Source organism: Athene cunicularia (assembly GCF_003259725.1).
Source record: "Athene cunicularia isolate RWA chromosome 5 unlocalized genomic scaffold, athCun1 chr5_part1, whole genome shotgun sequence".
Classification (NCBI taxonomy): domain Eukaryota; kingdom Metazoa; phylum Chordata; class Aves; order Strigiformes; family Strigidae; genus Athene; species Athene cunicularia.
Genome location: NW_020799101.1, coordinates 40,108,670 through 40,125,758, shown reverse-complemented (window position 1 = coordinate 40,125,758; position 17,089 = coordinate 40,108,670). Strand labels below are relative to the sequence as shown.

The 17,089-nt window shown below is 41.6% G+C and overlaps 1 protein-coding gene across 1 annotated transcript in view; it reads right to left on the bottom strand.

Moving 5' to 3' along the window:
- Positions 1–5,013: 5,013 nt before the first annotated feature.
- TMEM87A (transmembrane protein 87A) overlaps positions 5,014–17,089 on the bottom strand; it is a 25,794-nt gene continuing 13,718 nt past the window's right edge. Inside the window, exons 11-20 of the mRNA XM_026849563.1 lie at positions 16,958–17,051; positions 15,702–15,770; positions 14,567–14,675; positions 13,348–13,406; positions 12,808–12,911; positions 12,376–12,449; positions 8,074–8,135; positions 6,850–6,905; positions 5,670–5,700; positions 5,014–5,358 (exon numbers count right to left, since the gene is read on the bottom strand). Coding sequence (XP_026705364.1) covers positions 5,317–5,358; positions 5,670–5,700; positions 6,850–6,905; positions 8,074–8,135; positions 12,376–12,449; positions 12,808–12,911; positions 13,348–13,406; positions 14,567–14,675; positions 15,702–15,770; positions 16,958–17,051 — 700 coding nt within the window. The 3' untranslated portion in view covers positions 5,014–5,316. The remainder of the gene's footprint in view (positions 5,359–5,669; positions 5,701–6,849; positions 6,906–8,073; positions 8,136–12,375; positions 12,450–12,807; positions 12,912–13,347; positions 13,407–14,566; positions 14,676–15,701; positions 15,771–16,957; positions 17,052–17,089) is intronic.

Below are 17,089 nucleotides of genomic sequence, written 5' to 3'. Positions count from 1 at the left end.
TTTTTTTTTTTTTCCTATTTAGTTAAATGAAGCCACTCAAGGATAGGTTGGTCAAGCACCAGAACCAACCCAAGTAGATACTTGGACAGTAAGTCTCCATTCTGGTTGCCTGAGCAGCTGCAAAACTACCCATATCACTGGAATGGGGAATCAACATCTAGGAGAGGGCTGCAGAACAGCATCCCTTATGAGCATTGTCACTTTGAAGTGCCTGTAAAAATTACTGTGCTGTTTTCCTGTTGAATACAAAGCAGTGTTGCCACCCATGTTCATACATATGTGTGATGCACCTCATCTTCACCCCATTTTTCATCTTCACCCCACCCAATTAGAAGCCAATTGTAAAGGCAGAAAAGAGAATCAAATATAGCTGTCAAATGAAGCCTGAGTGGAAACTGTAATACTAAATTACCAACAGTAAGTTTAGAGACTTTCAAACTGAAATGACTACAGTTCAGCAAAAGAATCAAAAAAAGAAAAAAAATGGTTAAGCTTCTTATCTGGCTTATTGGATGAGAAGTGGAGATACTCTTGGTCTTTTTTTCTCTTTTAGAGTTATCGCCTTTCTTAACACATGAAATAAAATGCAAACTGAGCTAACACGGAACACTGCCAAACCAAAATTTCAATGCCTTTTTTCTGCGAGAGCTTCAAAGACTGATTTCAACAGCAATAAACAGAAGAGTGCTTCCTGACAAAACATCAATTTAAAAGGACAGACTTAAGCTGACCTTTCCAAAACCACATATAGCAAGAGTACCAGATGCTGTTTTTCATAAATGCTTGTTAGATAAATCCCTGAGTACAGGAGTAGCCTCCATAGTGTCTACTGTTACCCAGATCTTCTTAAACACTGTATTCTGAACTCCAGTCTTACCCGTATCAGATAATAGTCCCTCTTGAAGCCTACACAGATGGAGTTTTCACACCAGGCCATAGATTTGGGTACATCAGGTACACTGAAGTCCCCCTGAGGGGACTCGGCTCGCCCCGACGGAACCCTTGTGCACCTTCATACGGCCCGGAAAGGGGGTCAGCAGCAAGGCACGCCTGGGGTCTGCCCTCAACAGTGTTGGTATCAGGTTGCCAGGTGATAGCAGGTTGGAAAGTCAGCCAGTATATAAAGACAAAATTGACCAGCATCACCTAAGAAAACCAGGTGAGAACAGCAAAACATCTCTTGCAAGTAAATGTCGATTTACTGAGAGCCTAAATTTTACTTTAATGAAGTTATCCTATGAAATTGGCCAGTGAAGTTCAATTTCCAGGAGGAAATATTTACTTGTTACCCTGTCCCTTCCAGAACAGGTTACGGTTGCATTTACTTGGGCTGCGTGTGGAGAGGTGCAACACTCACCCCCGCTGACCAAGAAGCTGAAGGAACCAAAATAAAAAAGCACACGGTGCAGAGTTCTCTGAGCACCTTCACCAACAGTGACCACTGTTGTAGCAAACGGGGACTGAAGACACTGCGCTGGGTGATGGAAGCACAGAACAGGAGGGACGAGCGTGGTACTCTTGCAGCCAACTTCTTTCCTGCTCAGGAATGAAACCCTGCTAAGGCACAAAACCACGCTAAGTCACAGCCCTTCACAGATACCAGAACTGCAAATTGCCAAAGGAGTTACAGCTCAAGCATGTATGTCGTCTCCTTCACCTAGCATTCCTGCAAAAGGAAGAGGGATGGAGCACCGATTTAATGAAAGAAACACCGGCTAATAATGGCTTCACCTGCAAATGGCTGTAATCTATTTTTACCAGAGTGCAAATTATGTGCAAGGCTTCATCCTCTTCAGGTTTTGTTTAGTTCTCCTTTAGCATACAACATAAAATGCCATATAAAGTGGACAGGGGGATAAAAAAAAAAGCCCCAACAATAAGACAAACATACCCTTCCCTACCCCAGGTCTTATGATCCTGACTCATTCTGTGCCTATCAGGCCTGTTGCAATTCTTTACCATGCCATGTGATCTCTTACTATTCAGTCCCTCCTTCAGAGCTCCTAGCAGGAACTTGTCACCCTAATGAAAAGCTGGTCAGCATAATCTTCTTCACTATTAACTTTGTTCTCCCTTTTCTGCATGGCATACACATGCTACAACGATTACATCTGTAGTGGCACGGCTACTTCTTACAAATATACACACACATAGAGAACTAATCAGGCATAAGAACACTAAAAAAATCCCTCTATATTTGACTTCCTGGCAGATGTTTATTTTTTTCCTCAAGCAGAGCATTATCTGAATTAGGAACAGCATGTTGAAGATACTTGAAGTCAGTAGCCAAATTTTCTAAAGAAAATTCAGCTTCCACACACCATTCTAGTCACTAAAAGCTCCTGTAAATCTCAGACCTTAGACGGTTTTTCCGTCTCCCACTCACCAAATCTTCAGAGTAGTCTGTACAGTTTGTTTTAAAATTACCTGTTTTGAAAGAATGGATATAAATTTGAATTGTCTTCCCTGTCTACATAACTAAAGGTAACAATCCTGCAGGATTTCTGGTTTCATGCATTCTAGCAAGCTAGCTTGCTGACAAAGCTTTCCTGACAAGCCATGGAACCCCCATGTCTTTAGGAGCCAAACCAGGAATCAGGAGAGGTGAAGATCTCTGTAGTAGAACCACCGCATCTGACAGAACATGCGACTGGGGAGAGGCCACATTGATGCAACTCCCTTGCACACATACCGTTCACTCCTCACCCACATCTCCTCTACTGCTTTTAGCCACCTCCTCAGCAGTTGTAATTGTGGGAGTAGCTGTGCATGTGGTATAGCCTGCATGATACTGTTGGAACCGGGCTCTGATACAAGTTCTCCATGAGACTGCAAACAAGGAAGTCACAGCACACGCCTGCTGCATGCGAGGAAGCAGATGCTACCTTCCAAGGATATAGAAACTCTGCCAAATGAGTGGAAAAACAAGGACAGCTAACTAAAGAACCAACAAGCCCCCTGGGGAATTCAGGACAACTTCAAATCCTGATGTAAGTTACTACAGGGACAGAGGGTAGAAGGCAGAAAGGACTGCCCAAGACTACTGTAGTTGTAGGCTGAAAGCACCACACTGCTACTAGAATTATTTTAGCCTTTAAATTATTAAACTGTGAATGCAATTAGGGAAACTGTTCAGAGATTTCACTTTTGTCCAGAAATTTAAGATTTACCCTATCTAGATTAGCTTTTCAAATGACAGACTTGCACTCTATTGTCAAGCTTAACAAGAAAAAAAAAAGGCACTATTGGGAATAACTGCATTATAAATCCCATGCAATAAGGAGTTAAAGAAAAGTGAGGGAGCTTTGTGTAGAGATTAACCTTCATGGAAGAGAACAGGTAGTAAAAAGTGGAAGGACACAACGTAATCCTTTCTACTCTTGGCCTAGCTTTTATTAAATAGTACATACAAACTTCTTTTGTGCTTTGAGTAGAGAACATTTTTCCCAAGTTGTGTCAAAAAAACCCAAACAACCCAAAACAATAGGACTTTAAAAATAACTAAAAACCAAAATACCCATTAAATAGCGAGTTGCGTGTAGCTTTATTTCACAAAAATTTCCTCTCCCCAAAAGGACATGGAGGTAACTTCTTTTCATCTGTATCAATTAAGCATAGCAAATTAGAAGTGTTTTCTAATTAAAGTTTCTACCTGTGGCCTAAAGGGGATGGCAGAACTCCAGCAACTCTTGCAAAGGCAGGCTGAGGTGGTACAGCCACAGCTTTTATTTTTTGCCCCTCTGCCGAGGGTTTGCTGCTCCCACAGCACAGCTAGCAGAAGCTACTGTGCACTTGTGCCTCAGCTACTCTACTGTAAAGTGCCATGTTTCAGCATAAATTGCTGATAAAGATGAACTAGAGCTCAGCTACCAGACCTTACAGTGGAATGAATGAAGTACAGGCACAAGTTCACTTCTGCTGACATAGCTATGAGTGAAGAACCATAGCTGACTCCCTGTGCCATTCCAGCAGCCACCACATCAGCCCCCTGGAAGTCCAGCTGTGCTGCTGCTTGCCTGGTAATTACCAGTTGTAAAGGTTATAAACCCAAATTAGAGCTTTTGTCATACAGTCCACAATGGTGTAAGTTATTGCAAATGAAGCCTCTACAGCCAAGCATAGAATAAAAACAGAACACTGTCCAAAAGCTCTTTTTCATTTGAAAAGGAGAAACAAAAAGCAATTATATAGAAATCTGCAACCTTGACTGAAACACAGTGATCTCAGAGTACCTCTTGGCCACAGGCACCAATTGGGAAAGAAAGCTCACCCATCACATCACTTACATGGGAAGCAACTCTAAACAGACACTGGGAACAGAACTATCCCAGCACTGTGGACTCCCACTAAAGCATCTTTCAAGTAAGGTAAGCAGTGCATGCACCCCCAGAAAGCAATGCCCTCTCCTCATAGAAGAGCGCGGACTTCTTGGTGAGGGATGTTACATGTGCAGGGAGAAGAGTTCTGCTGAAACCTCTAGTTACTATCTGCTTAACATGAGTTGTCAAGCACTTGTGGAGCACTGTAGGAGTGGGTTTGGTGGTTTGGTTTCTGTTGTTTTTGTGGGTTTTTTTGTTTTTTGAAATTAAATCATGCAACACATCGAAGGTAGGGGCAAATCGTTTTTCCAGGCAACCACCACATTGCCGGCAATGAGATGTGCCACAACAGCAAGTGTTAGCTCTATGCAGCTGTTACCTATAGGTCAATGGCATTTAAAATAGAAAATCTTTCTTACACAGTGTTATGAATAAAATTGCACTTGGTTTTGTTAAAAACTTGTATCACTGTAACTTTTCCAAATATTTCCTTTCTGGCATCTTCATTTTCTTCATTAACAGGAGCTTCTCTCTAAAAACCTCTCTTTCATGTTGGACACAACAGCAGTAAGCCATTATCTACCAGAAAATGGGCCTGTTTCTTCAATGCTTATTTCTATCTGTCCCCACCCTCCCCCCAAAAAGGTACAGGCAGTTCACTTCTAAGTGTCAGTTGTAACATTGAAATATAAACTCCTCAAGCAGACATTAGGAATTTTAGTTTCACAGATTAAATATTTGAAAAGTTACAGAAGGTGCTGGAATAATACACATTTAAACTGTTTACAAATCCAAACTTGCAGCAACTTTGTAAATTCAAATTTCCAAAAGGTTTATAATGTCCTTGTGAACTTCTTCCACCGAGAGACGCCCTCATGACAATAAAGCATCAAACTTCCAAGGCTGAGATCAAGAAACAAGTCAGCAGGATGCACTTGCTCCACCCAAGCAACTTTAAAAGAGGCATCCCCACTTCCAATAGCAGAAAGCTACTCCTTCATTCCATTTTGGACCTTTCAAAGTGTGTAATCATTCTTTCCTGGAAAATAAAACATCCAGTGTTGTAATTTCCCCCAATTTTATGTTATTCAGAAATAAGGTAGTAAGTTTTGCACATTCACAGCAAACACACACTCATATGCATTTTTAAGTCAGGAGTCCAACTTACACAGCAGAGATACCACTTCTTTTAGAATACACTATTATGGTTGTCCCCACTATCCTTCCCCCCGTTATAGTATTTCTCTGATCTTGTGAGTCCAGTTCTAATAAGCCAAGTCCTTAACAGCTGACTTATGACTCCTTTGGCATGTCAGAAGACTAATTTGAACTGAAGATTTGTTTACTGACCTCATCCGAATCCAGAAGAGCTGGAAGAGCACTGCAGTGGGGAGGGAAAAAAAAAAAAAAAGTAGTTATGAGAATTAAGAGCACTACTGAAAGCATATTATCAACAACCATTATGAGCCTTATGTTGCACTTTAAGTTTTTTAGGGCACAGGAGAACAATACTGAAGATAGACATTTCAATTAAACAGATATTAGCAAAAGACAAAGGAGGAAGACCTCAAGAAGTATCCTCAATGATCTTAAAATTAGTGGGTTTTTTTATGAACACTATGATAAGTGTCTTATTACCAGATGAACAATTTCCAAGTTGCCATGACATAAGCCACACATTCATACAGGAACACTGTTGAACTACACTGAAAACGTTGACAATATGGGACCATACTGTAAAAACACAGGCTAAAAATCATCAAAGTACAGTGATACCATAGCCTTTTCATTTGCAATAGATCTCCTTCTATTTGGATCTCATCTCTTCACAACCCTGATCATACTTCGAAGAACAGAAAACCCTGCAGCAGACTACCTCAAAGTACCCTTTCCTAGTGTATACCAGTCTAGTTCTTGTTTGCTTAAGGAATCCTATCATTCTTCAAAAACTAAGTACTGGAACTGGGAAAAACAAATCCAATTGAGAAAATGCACTTTTTTAACCTCTTGAAGCTTCACTTTATTTCTCGTCTTTAACTAACTTCAAGCAGAGTTTTGTACTTAAATCCAGCACCTCTGCCAAAATTACCTGTTCAGATTTGTGGACATAATTAATCTGTGAACTACTGTTTTGCTGTGAAAAATTTAGACACAGATACTGATATTTTTATGATGTAGAAGTGATTAAAAGCAGGATATGGACTGCCTACATAGCTGACTATATTGCCAGAAGTGTAAAATTGCTCAACAGATACTCCAAATACAGTTGATAACTAAATGACATTATTCAGTGGCAAGACACTCAAAAGGACTTCTCAGAGAACTAAAGAGAGAGAGAGTGGCGTGAACTGTAAGTCTGACAGACTGCACAAAGCCAAGGGGAAACATGCTAAGAAGTCAGAGGCCAATTCCAGGCTGAACTCAGTATCTGCTCATGTAAGCGCAGCACACAAGTCTGTAAGGCATTCTAATGTATTTGTGTTCCTGTGCACAAGGACCCTGCTTTTATTGTGACTATAAAAATACTCACACATCTGTCACCGATGAAGGAACATTCTCCTCTACCCACTTCAGGTCATCCTCCTGCTACAAAGACAGAAATTAAGTGGAAACAAAAGTCAGTTTTCCCAAAATGCTGTCACATGCAAGCCTTTTTGTTCTCAGCCTACTCAACAAAAAACCAATGTATTTATACTCAGTTCAAGAAAAATAAAACATCCAAACAAACAAAAAACCCACCAAAAACCCCACCTTCAATTTGATTTCTGAATTACAGAAAACACATTCCAAGAAAAAAACCAAACCCACCCACTTATAACTTACTGTCAACTCCATAATAGTCTAATGGTGACTAGGAAAAGCAGGCCCTCAGGACACTTTGGTTAATTAAATAATCTAGTTTAGTCTCCCACAAAAGAACATTCTCTTTAGATGTTTTAGATGAAAAATTATTATAAAAAGCATAAGCTAGATTTTGCAACAGTAGGTGAAACTGTATCGTCAGATTTCTCATTTCTACCTGAGGAGCACTAATTCAGAACACCCAAACACTTGACCCTTTCTGATCTCACCAGTCCCCAAACTAGAAAAATTTGATTTTCAAGTAATCCTCAGATAAGTAGTATACAGTTGCAACCAACCTTTGAGAAAAAAACAATGTTAAGGACAAAAACATTACTGCTATTGTAATGAATTCCTACAGGTTCTTTCCAGTTAAATTTATGCATGAATTCCATTAAAGATTCCAAGACATGTTTTCTACCTCCTAGCTGAATGCAAAACCACCTCTGCTTATAAGACACATGTAAAAAATGCAGATATATTAAAAAATGTTTCACCCAAACTATTTAGGTAGCTATGAATCACAAATTAAAATTAGAAGGCAATTAGTTTATTTAAAATGTGTCTCAACTTCCCTCTCAGCCTGACAAACTTGTTAAAATAATGTATTATTCATTATAAGAATGTAGTATTATACAGTTCTGTCTATACTGGATTGTGCAAAAATTCCTAAAGAACAGACTGAATTCTAAAGCTTCCATTGCACTTACAGGAAATTAGATAAAAAACCTGTATTTACTTTCTTTTCAGAAGTACTGTAAGCATATGATACTTTGACTCACTCCAACTCTGAAGCAAACCAGAAAACTCACATTTATAGGCTGAACACTTCACATATTTATGAGGCACTACTGGGGGGCAACCAAACTAGAGAGAGACCTGTATCTTTTGAAGGTAGGGAGGACATACTCACAGCTTTGTTTGCTTTTGCATTCCCATTTGGTTCTTGCTTTGTACTTCTCATTTTCATTCCCTCTGAAGATAAAAAGGAGGAAAAGAGATTGGGATAACTAAAATATAATTGTTCATAGACTGTAAGGGAAAGTGTTGAGCGTTCACTCAGTATTTAAGTCAAAAGAGGCAAGACAGAGAAGTGAATCACAGAATAGTTTGGGTTGGAAGGGACCTTAAAGATCATCAAGTTCCAGCCCCCTGCCACGGGCAGGGACACCTTCTGCCAGATCAGGTTGCCCAAAGCCCCGTCCAACCTGGCCTTGAACACGGCCAAGGAGGGGGCAGCCACAGCTTCTCTGGGCAACCTGTGCAAGTGTCTCACCACCCTCACCGTGAAGAATTTCTTCCTTATATCTAGTCTAAGTCTGCCCTCTTTCCATTTAAAACTGTTACCTCTCATCCTATCGCTACACTACTCAAGAGTCCCTCCCCAGCTTTCCTGTAGCCCCCTTTAAATACTGGAAGGCCACTATAAGTTCTCCCTGGAGCCTTCTCTTCTCCAGGCTGAACAACCCCAACTCTCTCAGCCTGTCCTCACAGGGAAGGTGCTCCAGCCCTTGATCATCTTTGTGGCCTCCCCTGGACCCACGTGAACAGGTCCGTGTCCTTCTTATGTTGGACACAGCACTGCAGGGCGGGGGGAGTGCGTCTCATGAGAGCAGAGGGGGAGAATCCCCTCCCTTGACCTGCTGGCCACACTGCTCTTGATGCAGCCCAGGACATGGTTGGCTTTCTAGGCTAAGAGTGCATATTGCTGGCTCACAGTCAGTTTTCCATCTGCTAATACCTTCAAGTCATTCTCCCCAGAGCTGCTCTCAATCCACTCATCACCCAGCCTGTGTCTGTGCTTGGGATTACCCCGACCCATGTGCAGGACCTGCACTTGGCCTTGTTGAACTTCATGAGATTTGCATGGGCCCACGTCTCAACCTGTCCAGGCCCTCTGGATGGCCCATCCCTTCCCTCCAGGGTGTCGACCGTACCACACAGCTCGGTGTCGTCAGCAAACTTGCTGAGGGTGCACTCGATCCCACTGCCCATGTCCCCAAAGGTGTCGAACAGCGCCGGTCCCAACACCAACCCCTGAGGAACACCACTTGTCACTGCTCTCCACTCAGACATTGAGCCATTGACCACATCTCTTTGAGCGCAGCCACCCAGCCAATTCTTTATCCACCGAGTGCTCCATCTGTTAAACCCGTGTCTCTCCAATTTAGAGACAAGGACATTATGTGGGAAAGTGTCAAAAGCTTTGCAAAAGTTTAAGTAGATGATGTCAGGTGCTCTTCCCTTATCCACCAGTGCTGTAGTCCCGTTGCAGAATGCCACCACATTCATCAGGCACAATTTGCTCTTAGTGAAGCCATATTGGCTGTCACCAATCACCTGTGTATTTCCTATGTGCCCTAGCATAATTTCCAGGCAGATCTGCTCCATGATCCTGTCGGACACAGAGGTGAGACTGACTGGCCTGTAGTTCCTTGGGTTTTCTTTTTTTTCCCCGCTTTGTAAAAATGGGGGTTATGTTTCCCTTTTTCCAGTCAGAGAGAACTTCACCAGACTGCCACAACTTCTCAAATATGACAGATAGTGGCTTAGCAACTTCATCCACCAGTTCCCTCAGGACCTGCAGACACGTCTCATTGAGTCCCATGGACTTTTGCACCTTCAGGTTCCTTAGATGGTCTCGAACCTGATCATCTTCTACACTGGGCTTTTCTTCCTTCTCCTAGTCCACACCTTTGCCTTCTGTGTGATGGGTGCTGTGGCTGAAGCACTTCTCGTGAAGACCAAGGCAAAAAAAAAAAAAAAATAAAAATCATTGAGTACCTCACACTTCTCCATGTCCCAGGTAACCAGGTCTCCCATTTCCTTCCAGAGGGGGGCCCACATTTTCCTTAGTCTTCCTTTCATCCTATATCCTGCACCTATAAAAATTTTATGATTTTCCTTGACATCTCTGGCCAAATTTAATTCTATCAGGGCTTTAGCTTTCCTAACCTGATGCCTGGCTGCTTGGACAATTTCTCTGTATGCCTCCCAGGCTACCCGTCCTCGCTTCCACCTTCTGTAGGCTTCTTTGAGTTTGTCCAGAAGCTTCTTGTTCATCCAAGGAGGCCTCCTTTCATTTTTGCCTGACTTCCTCTTTGTTGGAATCCACTCTCCTGAGGTTGGAAGAGGTGATCCTTGAATATTAACCAGCTTTCTTGGGCCCCTCCTCCCTCCAGGACTTGATCCCATGCTACTCTGCCAAGCACATCCCTGAAGAGGCCACAGTCTGCTCTCCTGAAGTCCAGGGTAATGAACATGCTGCTCTCCCTCCTCACTGACTTAAGGATCTTGAACTCCACCATTCCATGGTCACTGCAGCTAAGGCTGCCCTTGAGCTTCACATTCCCCAACAGCCTGTTCTTGTTAGTAAGACTAAGGTCCAGCATAGCACCTCTTCTCGTTGGCTCCTCCATCACTTGGAGAAGGAAGTTACCATCAATGCATTCCAGGAACCTCCTGGATTGCGTACACCCTGCTGTGTTGTCCCTGCAACAGATACCAAAGTGCTGAAGTCCCCCAAGACCAGGGCTTGTGAAGTGCTGCTCCCTGTGTGTCTACAGAGGCCCTCATCTGCTTGGTCTTCCTAGTCAGGTGGCCTGTAGCAGACCTCCACTATAACATCTTCTGTCCCTGCCTTCCCTTTAATCCTGACCCAAAAGCTCTCAGTTGACTCCTCATCCATCCCCAGGCGGAGCTCCATGCACTCCAGCTGGTCACTGACATAGAGGGTGTGTGACACCCCCTCCTCATCTCCCCTGTCTGTCCTTCCTAAAGAGCCTGTATCCTTCCATTCCAACACTCCAGTCATAGGAACCATCCCACCACATCTCTGTGATGCCAGTAAGATTGTAGGTGTGCACACATCTCTTAATTCCTCTTGTTTATTCCCCATGCTATTTTCATTTGCATAGAGGCATTTAAGTTGGGCCCCTGATGAAGCTGACTTACTGGCCAGAATTCCTTTGTGCTGCTCTCTTCGGGTGCCCTCCTGCTCACCTGTGATCCTTCTCCAGTCTATGGGCTTCTATTGCTGGCACTGGCATCAATCATTAAGACAATGCTTTCCCTTTGAAAGGCTTGTAGTATTTTTCCTGACAGGTAGAGTACATAGGTAAAATTGCAAAATTCAGGAAAAACTAAGAAATACCAATTTCTCGTCCTTTTATTTAAGATAAATATAAGCAGCATAGAACTCAAAGACACAGTTCCCCAGAGAGGCTGCGGAATCTCCATCCTTGGAGATACTCAAAAGCCATCTGGACACAGTCCTGGACAAGCAACTAGGTGACCCTGCTTGAGCTGGGGGTTTGGACAGGAAGACCTCCAGATGTCCCTTCCAACCTCAACCATTCTGAGATACATGCAACTCCCAAAATTTACGTACCTACCAACTGCTGACCAGCCACCTCGTTCACTAAAAGCTGAGAAGCAACATGCATCTCCCAGCCTGGCAGCCAGCCAGATATAGCTGATTTGGCAAATGCATCGAAGTCAAACAGCACTGATATATCCAACAGAACTGATTTGTGGACAGAGAGCAGCAGTGGGTGTGTCACCCTACCTTTTATACAACTTATATAGTATTGTTATAATAGACATAGTAGGGAGATTGAGGCAGGGATGAGAATGGATTTTATAGTGGGAGGGGTGTGAGCAGAGAAAAAGATGCAACCTAGTGTTATAGAGCAGGACTCCTATGTAACATTCATTCATATGTAATTTTATGAATACATAAACATATTCATCCGTATGTTTACACTGAACATTCCTGCAGTAGGCCCAATATGGGAAATGAAGACTGCAAAGTTCAAGAGAACAGATAATAGATGAAAATCCTTAAATTGGATTTTAAAAAAGAACTGTAAACTAAACCACTGCCTAGCAACAATATCCGAGAGATCCTTGTCATGACTGGATCCAAACCTACGACTTCACGTATTTAATAACACGAAGTCCAGCAGACACAGTAAAGAACCACGACAGGAGCAGTATGTTCAGTGGCACCTGAAAACCGCAGTTAAACAGACAATGTAAACACTAAACCATAAAGCCAATGTTTCCTCTACAACTGCATAAATCAGTGGCAAAAGGGAAGCACTGACTCTGCTTTTACAGCAGTAATTAACTTTTCGTCAGAGAACAAGAGACCTCCCTCAACAGAAGTGTCTCTTCAACACTGAAATCAGGTGGAAAAAAATTTTTCTCTTACCAAAGCTTTCCTTTAACATTGGCTCTTTCTGCTCATCATCATCCTCCTCTTCAGACAGTGGTGAGAAAGCAAACCTTTAGGAGGGAAAGAATGAAAACTATTTTAGAATATTAACTCTTGTCACCCAAGAGATTCATTACACCAACATTCACATGACTTGATTATTTTGTGTAGTTTAGTGTTTTGAAGACTTATGCTAAACTACATATTTATAAAGAAGTGACAAACATTTGATTAAGTCCACCACCAGGAACAGATTGAATTTTATCTATGTGACTTCCTACACTTACTCTTCCTCAACCCCCTAAACATGCTGCTTAGTAACCGCATAGATCAGTATACAGCAACTAAAAATCACCCACCAGTACTACTTCGGATAAGCAAGCATTCCTGAAAAACAGCATTTTTAGAAAGAGTTAAGAACAGCTGTACCTTTGGTTGTTAGCAGATGGTCTCCAGAGAATCATGATGACAAAAAGGATCATTGAAAACAATAAACGCCAGATGGCATCATCCACCCATAGCTCCTGCCAGTCCTGTCAAGGCAGCAGCACAAATAGAAAAAGTTAAGAAAGAGTCTGTGTCCTCAGCTCTTTCCAAGGGTGAACTAGAGGCATCTGACAAAGGGGTGAACTAGAGGCATCTGACAAAGGGGTGAACTAGAGGCATCTGACAAAGGGGTGAACTAGAGGCATCTGACAAAGGGGTGAACTAGAGGCATTCTGACAAAGGGGTGAACTAGAGGCATCTGACAAAGGGGTGAACTAGAGGCATCTGACAAAGGGGTGAACTAGAGGCATCTGACAAAGGGGCTCCTTACCACAACAATGAGGATTTTAGCACATGGTATATTACTCTAGACATAATTCACAGAAAAATCTGTTCTAGAATGCCCAATCTCACTTCTTACAATGCCAAATGTAAAACTTATCAAGTGGCAGCAATTGCTGAAAGCATTCAATATAAACTCACCGACTGACAGTCAACCAGCCTGAACTTCATGGTGGTCCAGATGATAAATACAATAGATGCTGCAATATTAAAACAAAGAAGCTGCTTATTACTACAAACCATGTTAATCTGAATAGACTACTAACAGGACTGTGCTTCCCAAACAAAGGGCAAAGACCTGAATAGTGAATTCTTGGAATCCAATTTACTAGTTTTGGAAAAAAGATTGATCTATTGCACTGACTTTATACGGTAATCTAGCCAGTATATTTTGCTCTTGGTTCTTCAGAGACACAAGGCATAAATCAAGCATGAAGTATTTCGCCAACTCCTCATCCCTATTCACTATTCTTATATTACTTTCATCTAGCCTCCAAACCATGGTTTCATTATCAGTTGATAAATAAAGTCTACCTTGAAGTAACTGAACCATCTGATCTGCCTGAATACGTAAGCATTCAGATCTTGACCCACAAGAGCTGAAATGCTCAAACTATGCTCTCACCACAGTTTTAGATGATGAGACTTCCCTCCACTAAAGTACTCTATGATGACTAAGAACCAGATGCTGAAAGGAATTTAATCAGAGCTGTTGATTAAAAGGAATGCACTTTTCTGTTTGTTTGTTTAAATAAAAAAGCACAGTCCTTAGAAGTTTTCTGCTCATCGTATGGATAGTGTTTCCAAATAGATGTGGAGCTGAACACTTGGAAGCACCAACAGAATTATTCTTGAAGTTCAGTTCATCACTACTACAAATGGAAAGAGAATCTGAATCTGTATTCTTCCACAATACAGAGGGCATTATGTTACAATACCAAGAATACTGTTTTTCCAAGAATCACTCTGGTCTTCAGCTATCTGGTGTTCAGACATCTTAAAAACCCCACAGTACAAATACTGCGATTTTGACAAAAACTACCTCTGTGAAGTTAACAGCATAGGATAATAATATTTTGCCCCCAGCAACTTTAAGAGGGATCAAAGTACTTCATTAGAGCAGCTGCACAGGACTATTAGTCCTGATCTTAACACCAGGACTAATAATCCACTGCCTCTGAAGTATCAACATAACACTTGGCACAGACCCACTACTAGAAATGTGTCAACTATTAGAAACACCAAATACTTTGAATTTACAGAAAGGTCACCAAACTAAAAAATCTGCTTTAAGGATCAAATCAAGCCATATATGGAAATAGCAAATGCTCTTACTCGATTAATGCAATTTTCTGCTTACCTGCTACTGCCAAGATGAGTGTGTTGGTGAAGTGCCTATACAAAGAGAGTTTCACAACATTCCTTCGAAGTTTTAGCAGTTTCATTGTTTGAGTTAAGCTGATGAATATGTATGGAAAGTCAAGGAAAGCCTCTGAAGGGACAAGCTGGTCACAGACTTAGGAGGACACAGATCTTACAATCAACAGCTCTCCCACCCACACACTTCGCCCTCCAAAAAGATGAGCCACAGACTCAGCAGAAGTTCATCCTATGACAAAGGTACCAAAAAGCAGGATCCATCCCCTTAATGCTATTTAGTCATCTACACCTAGAACTCTTGTCACACAAAAATGGTATCCAAGCACCTCTTCTGGATTATGGCTCACTCCTCCAGGAAAGTGTCAGATACACATCCAATAAATGGAAAATCAAGTCTGAACTAGGACTAAGTTAAAATCCAATTAGTGTATATAAGTGTCTCGACCCTTCTGTCTGAAATTTTATTTCCATAGTGACAAAACAAGTGCTTAGGAGAGACATCATGGTAGGAGAGAACTGAGGTTGTCATGGCTGGGCAGCAAGCTGTTCATATTTTTAAAAGTTTTGTGATTGCCTTCCACTAAAAACACTTTGTAGGGATTTTGCTATACATGGCTTTGAGTTCAGCATTTGACAGCAGTTGCTAAAAAGTCACACAAGATTATGGTTATTTGGATGCAATATGCCAAGAGACCAGAAAGTTAACACTACCCCATTTTGTCACCTATTTCAAGATGAGTTCAAATTTTACATAATTTTAGATTTGATGCTGCTAAGCAACCTTCTCCTCAAAACATAAACTGAGTCTGTTCTCCAAAGGCTACTACTATGGTACCATTACTGAGCTACATCAGAACAGACTGATAATGGACAGACTTAACTAACCTATGTTCAGGAGCTGCTCTAACACAAATTTCTACTGGTTACCTAGCTTTACTTGCACCAGCTGTAGCAGAAGTTTACCTCAACACTCAATTACAGAGGTTCTATTAACTCTACCAGAAGTTAAAAGAACATATACTTGAAGCTGATTTAAAAGAGTTCAGCCAAGAAGACTCCCAAAAATACAAATTTGAAAGAAAACACACCCCACCAAGTAAAATAGTGAAGGATATCCACCAGCACAGGGCAGTATCTAGGAAAGCCAGGGGAATAAAAGCCAAGGAGGCAAGATCATTCTGGGCCTGGAGACAAAGAGAGAGCCAATAAGAACAAACTGAAAAGGAAACAAGGTACAGAAGAAGTGAGGAGGGTCAGGCTATTTCATGAGAAACCACAAATACTCCACCACAGTATTTCAAGTTTTACTACAGAAACAGAGGGTTTGAACCAAGAGTTTAGCCCAATGCACAGAGAGGAACTGATAATACCACACTGTCCGTTCTCAGTTCTCCACCAGCAAGGCAAGAAGTAATTTTCCAGACAAAGTCAGCCTAGCACCAATTAAAAGGAGCCTCTGCTGAGGCAGTGACTGTGACCATGTGCTCTAGCCACTTCCATTACTAGCAATCAGCTTGTTAGAGATAAATCTTTTACACTATCTATGGACAAACTGAATGCCTCACTGGCAGCCATAAGTTTGGCTAAAAGTGGCAAAAATTCCCTCTGTGTACATCAAAAACTATCAAAGTCCCAACTGAAACAAGCAAAACACCTTTTATTCCTTTTAAGTGTAAGGCAGAAATAATAAGCTGTGAATAAGCTTGTAGCATTCTGCAGTTTATAAAAGGATATCCACAAAATAATACAGGCATCAATCATGGACAGGGCCAAGTTTGCTATCAGAGCCACAGTGTCATAGAAAAACTGAAAAAGTACCAAATATATGACATGTTAAATATCTTATCCCAAAATACCAAAAACAGAACAACAGAAATCCACATCCTGAACATACTTCTTAGTGAAGCAAGTGCCAACACCACTAACATGCATTACCCCAGGTACAGCCTCCAAAACTGGAGTGGTGGTGGGGTGGTTGTTTGGGGTTTTTTTTTTGTTTGGTTTGTTTGTTTGTCTTTTTTAAGTCTCATGGCCAGGTGACCCCAATCTTTATGTTTGCATCTGCAACTAGCCCTACCTAATCTGGACTATTACACACTCGGGTCTAGGCAGAATACAGTGGCTGTAACCTGACTAATCAGAAAACTATTACAATTATTTCAAAATACACAGAATTACATCCCAATTAATAGAGGAGACATCAAACTTAAAGTAACTGTCAGTATCTATAACCACAGTCTCAAGAGTTTAACCACTTCACTGGCTCAGTTCCTTTCTTTCAGCATAGCACTGGGATTCTCCTTTAGCTTTTGAGTCAATAAAGACAAGAGCATCTGTGGTATATGGGAAAATTCAAGCAGTTATTACTGACCCCTGTGACTCTAAGAACACCTTCCATGCCAGAAAATAATAGATAAAGGGCTCCAGCCATAACCACTTTGTGAAGAGTAACTCCAAGGCGAGGTCTGTAGGAAAACAAAATGAAAGTTAGATTTAAGGGGGG